The 11,612-nt window shown below is 35.1% G+C and overlaps 1 protein-coding gene across 1 annotated transcript in view; it reads right to left on the bottom strand.

The window, feature by feature from the left end:
- Positions 1-1,821: 1,821 nt before the first annotated feature.
- The window catches only part of LOC121369770 (myosin essential light chain, striated adductor muscle-like), a 47,434-nt gene continuing 37,643 nt past the window's right edge, over positions 1,822-11,612 (bottom strand). The window contains exons 3-5 of the mRNA XM_041494832.1: positions 10,873-11,040; positions 9,316-9,402; positions 1,822-5,379 (exon numbers count right to left, since the gene is read on the bottom strand). Of these exons, the coding sequence (XP_041350766.1) occupies positions 5,333-5,379; positions 9,316-9,402; positions 10,873-11,040 (302 nt within the window). The 3' untranslated portion in view covers positions 1,822-5,332. The remainder of the gene's footprint in view (positions 5,380-9,315; positions 9,403-10,872; positions 11,041-11,612) is intronic.

The raw sequence follows: 11,612 nt of genomic DNA, 5'->3' as shown, positions 1-11,612 counted from the left end.
TTGGAAACAGGGGGGGGGGGGGGGGGGGGGGGGGGCGGGAGACACCAATGAAATAACCAGTGGGGGATAGACTGTTGGTGGGATGGATGGATTAAACTAACAACTGGTGTAATTTTAGTTCGTGTTTACTAAGGTTCGAACTCGTCACCCTTGAGTCACAACATTCTGCCTGGCTGAAATATCTAACAGTTCGACGTTGGTCAAAGCGGAGTGCCAGTTAGATCGGAATTCTGCATGACAGAATAATGATAATTATTAAAAGGTTTACTGTCAGTTTTAAGTAATAAATTATACTTACAAAGAAGACCTCCACTGCTGATATTTAAGAGGTTCCTTGTGACGTACCTGAGATCAAATAATGATGTAATTCCATCGTGTAGTCAACGTTTCAAACATGACGTTCGGGCGTATACTCCACTGTACTCCGCTATACTCCATAGCGCAAATCAAACAGATCCGCAACGATGTCCGCACAGAGAACACATGATCTACACAGCGATAACTTCCAAACACACACAGAACGTTTGTCGTAAAATATCCAACACACCATAAAGTGATTAGTAAAACAACCTCTTTTGTGAATAACCCGATTCAAGGCTGTATATATATATATATATATATATATATATATATATATATATATATATATATATATATATATATATATATCCAGTAAAGGAATACAAACTCTGGTGGAATTGTTTCTTCCATTATAAGGGAAGTCTCAAATTTGCATAATGACAAAAATTAAACATGAATATTTCTCTTGTGAAATATAAAAATTATACCTTGAATTGTATGCCCAGACAAATGACATCAATATAATTACATCTGCTACTCCGATAAGGGAGACAGAAGTCGTGTGAGTTTTAATATGAATTGCATCTATGCGATGACGTGTTTTCTTTGTGTTTTGCTTTTACGTGGGCCTACTATATAATGTTATTGTTAAAGGGACATTCCCGAGTTTGCTACATTGTAAGATACTTCTACGATTAAACTTACATATTAAATATATTTTCTTGTTTAGAATATCATTATCTGTATATTCAATGTGTTTCTGGTCGTCTTAATATTTGTAAGAAGCTCAAAGTGGATTTTGTTTTCAAATAAGTTCGTACGTACGAAATTTTTTTATTTTAGGAAATAAAATGAAATTTAACCTAGTACAAATATTAGAACGATCAGAAACACGTTTAATATACAGCCACTAATATATTATGCAGAAAAATATATTTGATATGTAATTACAATCGTTAAAAAGTCTTTGCTGGTCGATAACATCTTAAAAATTGCAGCAAACTCAGGAATGTTCCTTTAACGATTCTGAAAGAAAGGACTGTTTATGTCATGTTATAGAACATTACAATTGTGTATATTCTTAATTTAAATATCCAAATGTTATATTTGGCGTCGATTAATTTGTTGTGATTATAAATGTGTGCAAAAGAGCAAACTATAAACATTTGCAACTTTGAGAATGAATCTTTCATTAGGATTTGCCTTTTGTTAGTAATAGATTAGTGTTTCGTTGGAACAGTCAAATGAACTGGGACATAATATTATATTCTTCAGAATTACAATAATTGTTTTCCAAAAACTGGTTGGGAGGGTAGGGGAGTTAGCGATACTATTTTTTGAACTATCTTGCTGGATTATACAAATTAAAGTTTATTATTTAATTTTATTTTGTTGGTAATGGGCATTGGATATGGTTTGTCCTTCACACCTAAATTCTGTTATATCTGAAACAGACACAATTTACTTCCAACGTTTTACTGTCGACGGTATTGCAAAGTGTAAACAAAAGTAACTAAGATATTTTTTTTTCCAGGAATGTTTTATTGAGCGCCAACATGGTATATATTTACAAATAATTTATAATACAAAATTAGTAGCATAATGCAAAACACGATAAGTGAAGCTAACCTATTAATGAACGTTAACAGAAATGTGGACTGCAAAACACTTAATGCAGTAGTAGCAATAAACACTTGTAAATTGTTTTAAATTTATTGTTTTTAGTGTGAGGTTGGGAAAGAAGAAACAATCGAATAACTAAAAAAAGGTATATAACTTTTATTATAATATCAATGATTGAAAGACATTTACTTTCAATGTTTGGTGTGTTCTCATGCTATAAATGAGTTTAAAAAACACAAACAACCACAAAAATGCAAAAGTAATAACAACAGATTGCTTTGTGTATTCCATTTGTTTCTTTTTTATTTTTGAGTTATTCATAATTCATAAATGGGAAATTATATATTTTCAGATTTCAGTTCTTGTTTATTTTTAGCCGTTAAGGTGAAAATAACAAAGATATTTTAAAAGCATGTGTTCATTCATCCTTAAAAACATTATAAATTCAAATAAAACTGTTCAATGATAATATAGTTTTGCATAGTAAACAAAACAATGAAACAAACACAAAGCGAATATCCTTATATATTTTTTTAAAATGAACAGTTAATACAATGTTAATATCGTAACACCACAGGTGTTACAAAAGATAATATATGCATATACAAAGCATACATATAATTTATTAAATAACGCACGCAAGTTTCTTTAATAAGCATTATTTTGAAAAGAGCGGGTGATAAATGTGGGGTGGGTAGGAGAACATTGGCTATTAAGCACTACATAAAGGAAGGCGCAATCTCTGTCAATGTAATCGAATTGTAAACAATATTATACTTCATATTGTAATATGTAACATATTATTATTATTACTTTAAAACGAGGGGTGAAAAGGGAAAGCATTGTCCCCAATATACAACAAACATTCGAGACGCCGTTGTTTCGCATTTGTATTTACTAATAATGATATTAAAATTTTGTCAAGATGAGTACCATTTCCATTACTGAAATATATACATAATACGAGTGAAGAGATGACGTATAAGTTTAAGCATACACTTGCATAAACAAGCATAAAATTAAGAATGATTTTTTTTTTTTAAATGAAGAAATGTAAAGATAACAGCATAAGTAGCAAGAAACATTTATACGACGAACAGACAGCGGAACAACTAGGTCACATAGCGGCACCCTCCATTCCTGGTTTCTTTTTTAAATATATTATTATTGATTATTTTAAATTAAAACATACAAAAACACAACAGCCTCAACATAAATCATTAGTCAAGTCACGTGATCGTTTTTATCCATGGAGGAAGTCTCATGCAAGTGTCACGTGACGAGATTTGAAATATTGTCGAAATAATAAAACTAAATTAAATAAGCTAACGCTTACAAACGTCTTTCAAACTGGGTGATTTTTGCGAAAACATATCTACAATATGCATCACTATGAACCGAATTTTAAAATAATATATAATCTGTGTGGGCTCAACGTAATTTAGCGAAATAAATTCCAGTTTTATCTATTGCGTATTTGGTTAAAAAGCTACGTATTTAAACTATACACACTCTTTATAAATCTCACTAATTTAATCTAGGATTAACGAAGTATTCACTAATATCAATTAATTACAAAACTTCCCACAAACAATAAATATATTGAATTTCAATATTTATGAGCAAATTCGCAAAAGTGACGCTGGATAATATCCACCATCGCGTAAACACCAAGACAACTTTCTTTCAAACATTGTGTGTATTTAAATTGCAAAGATACATAATTGTCATAATACAAAATTACCCCATTTTCTCAAACCTCCGTGCATTAAAATTATGGATCGAAAATGTTGTCTTTGTTATTGAGGTAGTAAAGAGAATAAATTTTCAGCAAGAAATTAGAACCAAAAATAGAACAAAAGGTGTTACAATGAAGTAGAACAAAATGTGTTGAAGTAGAACAAAATCTATTACAGTGAGAAAGCAGAGGAAACTATGTTAGCTAGAAAGTAGAAGAATCTGACTTGAGAAAGTACAGAACAGTAGGTTACAGTGAGAAGTAAAACACAATGCCTAAGCGTTAAAGTAGGACACAATGTTAGTTTCAGAACAGAATATGTTACAACGAGAAAGATCAAGACTTTATAGTCAGGACGTATGACAAAATGTCCTATAGTCAGGAAGTAGAACAAAATGTATTAAAGTAGAAACAGTAGAACATAAATATGTTATAGTCAGGAAGACGAAGAAGAATACAGTGAGAAAACAGATTTAAATGTGTTACACTGGTCAACTAGAACAACATGTGTCACAATGTAGAAGACAGAACAAACACTTTATGCAATTAACAAAGTAGAACAGCTTGTTTTAAGAATCAGGTATAACCAACTGTTTCCTAAAGTAACAAGTCAAAACTGTTTTTTAGCACTGATCATATTTACGTTTGTTTTAATAATGTTTTATGAGACCAAGTAGAACTGTTTTTATATATAGCAACAAGGTATAAACAATTTCGGTTTTCAATGGTCACATTAAAATTTGCTTAAATAACAAAATAGGCATAAAGATTTATATATTGTTGTACCAATATTTTTGTTTTAAAGATACAAAAGTGTAAAATGTATAAATGACCAAGTTAAAAAGTGTTTGCTGCACTAAGAAGGGTTGTATGAAAACATTCTTGACTAAGAAGGGTTGTATGAAAACATTCTTGACTAAGAAGGGTTGTATGAAAACATTCTTGACTAAGAAGGGTTGTATGAAAACATTCTTGACTAAGAAGGGTTGTATCAAAACATTCTTGACTAAGAAGGGTTGTATCAAAACATTCTTGACTAAGAAGGGTTGTATGAAAACATTCTTGATTAAGAAGGGTTGTATCAAAACATTCTTGACTAAGCAGACCAATCAAATATATACTGAACAGCAAAAGAAACGCAAAAAATATTAATATATATATATTTTATGATACAATTAATTTTGCAAAAATATTTCTCAAACTGGTTCTAAAATGTCCACCAGACATTAGTCATTTTAACAGATACAAAATCTAATGGAATTCAAAAAGAATAATTTTAAATTAGTTAAAAAAAACTAAATTAATATTTGCGTTTATTTTATTGTTCAGCTTATTAAAGCAACGATATCCAAGAGAATAGTATGTAGAACCAAACGTCTGGCTGTAGAAAACAGCAGACTATCCTTGTAACGAACAGCAGACTATCCTTGTAACGAACAGCAGACTATCCTTGTAACAAACAGCAGACTATCCTTGTAACGAACAGAAGACTATCCTTGTAACGAACAGCAGGATATCCTTTTAACGAACGGCAGGATATCCTTGTAACGAAACATCAAGAATATGAGAACGAAATCCTTCCTGTTTGACGTGTTTGAAATGAAGTTATCTTGGAGCAGACTTTACTACACGAGTTGGTAGTACTTGAGGTTCTTCTTCCGGTTTCTTCCTTTAGATGTCCTTGCCATCAGGTCCTTTCAAAACCTTGTTAATAAAATCTGGAAGAACAGAAAGCCAAAGAGAACAGAAAATAATGACAACAAGAGAATAGAATAAAATAGATGTTAAATGACACCCCAGCACGAAAACTAACAACAAGAGAATAGAATAAAATAGATGTTCAACGTCACCCCAGCACGAAAACTAACAACAAGAGAATAGAATAAAATAGATGTTCAACGTCACTCCAGCACGAAAACTAACAACAAGAGAATAGAATAAAATAGATGTTCAACGTCACCCCAGCACGAAAACTAACAAGAGATACTTGTACATAAGAATGTATTATTTAATAGCAATTACGTTCACGAATATTCCTTTGTTTTAACATATCCAGTGTATAAAGATTTATGACGAATGTATTTGAATAAAATGTACAATAGACGGCCAAATATCAAAAAAAAATTATAGGTTAAAGGGACACACCCTAGTTACGTTTATTTGTTAACCATTACGGCGTTGTTTTTCGCTATTAAACCCCATTTTTCACAAATAAAATTGCACTTTACTTACATTTTATTATTTAGAATACACATTTCCATTCACCTGAAGTGCTTTTTGGTAATCCTGATGTTTGTAAAACCACGAAATGCATTTTTTGCATTTTTTCAAAAAAAGTGTTGTCGAGAAAAAACCGTTAAGCAAGCGAGGTCCAATCTATTTTTAATGTCACAGACGTTGGTATATCACGTGACCGTTATCATTTTGGTTCGGTTTGTTTTCTCGTGCACGGTTCGCGCAATCACAATCCGATTTGTTGTTGTTCATTTGTGAGCTTTTTCTTCACAGTTCGTGAACATTTTCAGTAACAATAAAGTTCAGACAAGTAAGTGTCTCAATACAAAACGTTACAAACCCTTAAAACCAATAATTTTGCTAAGTCTTACGATATCTGGAGACGGGATACAACCAGGACAGAACAGTTGGAACATGTCCAGGAGAGGTGAAACGAACGCACCCCAAGTCTGTGAAATTTGTCGTGACGTAGGCATTGTTGTGCTTCTACCGGTGACATCAGAATACTAACTTTCAAAATTATTTCAAGCAATTGGGACATGGGATTCCCATGGTATTTATCGATATAAAACCTGCTTTTTCACTCCATTTGATAAAAACGTGATCTAAGTGTGTTACAGGTTTGTAGATTAACTAAATTATAATTTATTTTCGCTGGATGGAACTAGGGTGTGCGGCTTTAATGTCTTGTGACATTTCTAGTGCTGTAATCAATATAGCCAGCTTAGTGACGGTTATAACTGTACATCGTATCTGTTCTTTACATTTGTTTACCGTTATGTGTTGTCTTCAGTCAACTAACTTACTTAAGCTGTATCCTAACCGGACGTGAGCGACGCGTTGATTTCAATTGCAGTATCCTAACCGCACGCGCACGATGCGACAAATTTATTTGTCGCGTCGCACGCGTCCAGATAAGATACGGCGATTGAAATCCATGCTTTCTAAGATAATCGCTCGCACCGTTCGCGTCGCTCGCGTCTGGTTAGGATACAGCTTAAGTCATTGACTCTACTTGTTGATTATAACCTGTATGTTTCTGTTCTATTTTTGTTTCGTCGAGTAATTTTGTTATGATATAAACTTGTAATGAGGTCATTTACATGAGCAGACGGAGTCTTTAGTCAAATCCAAAAATCACACATTCTTTAAATTCTTAAGCGTTTTCTGCCGTTGTAACATGTGTATGACATACGGAGCCCTTTTGATGACTAAATGTACATCTTAAAATTTATATATATATATATATATATATATATATATATATATATATATATATATATATATATATATATATATATATATATATATGTATATATAAATATTGTATTATGCGAGCCTCTGGCGAGCATAATACATTATTTTTATTCCTAATATATGATATTGACGATACCGAAATACACGAGGGTAATAATCTCTTTATCATATAATCTCAAGCTTAATACAACATGTTTTTGTAAACTGTACACGCAACTTTAATTCCAGTCCGCCATTACCAGATATTCAAATGATGTAAGAATATGTGGCGCGGTGTATTTTTGAATGGAAATGACGTCAAATTCAAATGACGTCATTTTGGATGTCCTTACATCAAAATAAAGTTATGCCTAACGTTTTTTGTTTTCTGAACGCTGGACAGCTTTCAGTGTCAAATTGCCATTGAAATTTTATTTATCATATAATATCTTACATTTTCAGTGCAATCAAAGTATGTGATATTTTTCAGATCACATACTTTAAGAATTCGATAACTTTGCAAATTAGATGCAAATTAGTCGAGGTCTCGGCACTAGGTTTATTGACATTTAAGCAAACATACTTGGGTGACACTCCATGATTGACGTATGCATTCATAGTCATCAAATAAAAACATTTTAATGGCAATTTGACACTGAAAGCTGTCCAGCGTTCAGAAAACAAGAAACTTTAGGCATAACTGTATTTTGATGTAAGGACATCCAAAATGACGTCATTCGAGTTTGACGTCATTTCCATTAAAAAATACACCGCGCCACATATTCTTACGTCATTTGAATATCTAGTAATGGCGGACTGGAATTAAAGTTGCTTGTACAGTTTACAAAAACACGTTGTATTAAGCTTGAGTTTGTATGATAAAGAGATTATTACCCTCGTGTATTTCGGTATCGTCAATATCATATATTTGGAACAAAAATAATGTATTATGCTCGCCAGAGGCTCGCATAATACAATTTTTATTTCTAATATATGATATTGACGATACCGAAAAACACTCTGGTAATAACACACACACACACACACATATATATATGTGTGTTTCTTTTTTCTTTCTTTTTTTTAAAAATTAATTAGTGTGTGTATAAACAAGGTGTTTGTGGTCGTCCTAATGTTTCTAGTAACAAATCGGATTGTACCTTCCAAAAATGTCATACGTACGAAAAAACCCTCTGTAAAATTAAAAATGACTTCCACCAAAACGCTAGCATCCGACACAAACACATTGAATATACACACTAGTATTGTAAACACATTTTTAAAAAGGTTGCATCAAGCAAGCGCTTTACCACTGGGCTACGCCCCACCCCACCCCTACAAACAAATTTATTCAGTATTTAATTTTAGTCCCCAAAATACTCTGTTAGTCTGAAAGATCTTACAAAGGCTTCAAACTCAGGACAGTCCATTTAATCAGTTTTGAGTCCATAGATAAAGTTTCAAGTTTACTCTCCTTACCGACACTACTAGATCACAATGAGTTATTAATCGTGGTAAACATTTGATAAATCCGAAATAATTATAGTCTTAAGGCGAACCCACACGATACGAATGCTTCGTACGAGAATAGCCGATTGCATAGACAACAATGAAATCGTTTCTGTCCCGGGTCGGATCCCTGGCTATCCAGAGACTGGAACCGTGACGGACATGCCTGAAACCCTAGTGGTAGGAAAGAAGGAAATGTTTTATTTAACGACGAATTCAACACATTTTATTTACGGTTATATGACGTCAGACATATGGTTAAGGACCACACAGATATTGAGAGAGGAAACCCGCTGTCGCCACTTCATGGGCTACTCTTTTCGATTAGCAGTAAGGGATCTTTTATATGCACCAACCCATAGACAGGATAGTACATACCACGGCCTTTGTTGCACCAGTTGTGGAGCACTGGCTGAAACGAGAAATAGCCCAATGGTCCACCGACGGGGATCGACCCTAGACCGACCGCGCATCAAGCGAACGCTTTACCACTGGTCTACGTCCCGGCCTCTAAACCCAAGTGGTACAGGAGCAGGTAAAAACAGTTTCCGATCACGATGAAATCGTACTTTTAGTCTTGTCACAACTGGCTGTTGTCGCCCGAGACATTCGCATAGTGTGGGGTCGCCTTTAGAGGAAACCGCTACATCCGTAAGGGGTAAATCCCCACGTACCTTCATATTTAACGTTCCCCTCCAGATCCTCCCTCGTGTCCGTCAGTCTGATGATCTCGTCCACCTCGGCGTCCGTCAGTCTCTCCCCTGTAACATAGCAACAGTCACGTGGTCGAAATCTCATTGAGAAAATATCTTAATGGTCTCTCAGCATTGAGGTATCTACGTGAGTAGATCTGAAGCGAGCCAATGGCTGTGGGGAGTCCCAAGAACACTTCGTCGTTGACAGTAATTCTAAATGTGTTAAGCCACGACCAATGGTGTATTTAGGCGGGCGAGCACTTACCTTATTTTTATACTAGCCCCAGCGACTCAAATTCATTGAACCTTAGTTGCAAAAAACAACAGCAACAACAACAAACAAACAAACAAACAAAAATCAAACAAATACACACCTACCCACCCACCCACCCAAAAGAAAAAGAAAGAAACAAACAAAGAAAATTTGATTTGAAATGTTCTACAATATATCTATGACTAAAGATCTATACCAGTGGCGGATCCAGAAAATCCACTGGGGGGGGGGGGGGGGGGGCTCAGTGACTTGAGGTGGAATTCCAAGGGAACTTTGGGGGAGGTTTGGAGGGGGATCATCAAAATAATGAAAATTAATATATAATAAATACTGTAGCAAAATTTAGGGGGGCCCGTGTTCTATTGTTCTTTCCAAAACAAAAAAAAAGAAAGAAAGAAAGAAAGAAATATGAAAGAAAGAAATAAGAAAAAAAGAAGACATAAAAACGTAAAACCTGTACATAGAAAACAAAAACTAGACAATACCATATTATTACTAATGATAGCGAAAACACTATGGTATATATATGTAAATTGATCATAATCTTCTTTATTTAGAGAACCTATACTGTTTGTAACAAAAAAATGTGCTTGTATACAAACTTCAATAGAACTAGCAGGTCAGGTCAAGTCATAGGTTTTAACGTGCACATTCAGAGCAAGCTGTTGTAGCACACGCCTGTTATGGGCACAGGTGCCGGCCTTGGCCAGGCTCCTCTGTCCAGGATAGGAATAGAACTAGCAGAGTTATTTCCCTTATATTGTCGCGTCCATGACATTTATGCAGACAAGAGTTGTTTCCCCTCTCTATTGCGTGAACTACATTGTAGAATAAATAGGCCCATGGCGATGTCCAAAATTGGACCCGTTGTTGACGTGATTGAACCTTGGGTGCACTGGCGCAGGAAGCAGTGGGTGGGTGCGGACAATAAAGGCATGTACCCCTCACCCCACTTTTTAGCAGCAGCGATTGTTTTTATATATTTATATATACATACATGTATAAATATATGTATGTGCGTGTGTGTGTGTGCGCGCGTGTGTGTGTGTGTACGCGTGTGTGCCCCCCCCCCCCCCCCCGCCTTCACCTTTTTGCATCTTCCTACGCCCGATACATGTACGGTGACCAAAAGTACCCAGACCAGTCACAGGGAGGTGACCGGATCCTCATGTTCCACCTTGGATCAGCCCCTGTCGTGTTTTGTTGAAGCTGAGTAACATGACATGCACCTTGAATTTTTTTTTATTTTATTAATGTCTTACCCATTGCAGTAAGCATGTGTCGCATCTCCGCCGCCGAGATGTAGCCCTGCCCCTCGCGGTCGAAAGATTTCATCGCTTCAACGAACTCTTTGTAAGTACCGACATCCTTCTCTTTCTTCACGGCTTCGTAACTCGCCAGGAACTCTTCAAACGCAAGCTGCTTCTCGCCTGGGTAGAAACACTTAGTGTGCAACGATTTCATTTCATTTCAACGTATTTTCGTGCTTATATCCAATTAAGGTTCAAGCATAAAGAAAGAGAGAGAGAGAGAGAGAGAGAGAGAGAGAGAGAGAGAGAGAGAGAGAGAGAGAGAGAGATGAAGAGAGAGAGAGAGAGAGAGAGAGAGAGAGAGAGAGAGAGAGAGAGAGAGAGAGAGAGAGAGAGAGAGAGAGAGAGAGAGAGAGAGAGAGAGAGAGTCAGAGAGAGAGAGAGAGAGAGAGAGAGAGAGAGAGAGAGAGAGAGAGAGAGAGAGAGAGAGAGAGAGAGAGAGAGAGAGAGAGAGAGAGAGAGTCAGAGAGAGAGAGAGAGTCAGAGAGGAGAGAGAGAGAGAGAGAGAGTCAGAGAGAGAGAGAGAGAGAGAGAGTCAGAGAGAGAGAGAGAGAGAGAGTCAGAGAGAGAGAGAGAGAGAGAGAGAGAGGTGATAACAACAATGGTGATGATGACGACTATGATAATAAATAAATAAACAAATACATTTTTAAAAATAAAATTAATTAATTAAATTTAATACTAGTACATAA

The sequence above is a fragment of the Gigantopelta aegis genome, chromosome 1 (assembly GCF_016097555.1).
Source record: "Gigantopelta aegis isolate Gae_Host chromosome 1, Gae_host_genome, whole genome shotgun sequence".
Classification (NCBI taxonomy): Eukaryota; Metazoa; Mollusca; class Gastropoda; order Neomphalida; family Peltospiridae; genus Gigantopelta; species Gigantopelta aegis.
The sequence above is the reverse complement of the archived record's forward strand: the minus strand, read 5'-3'. Positions and strand labels throughout refer to the sequence as shown.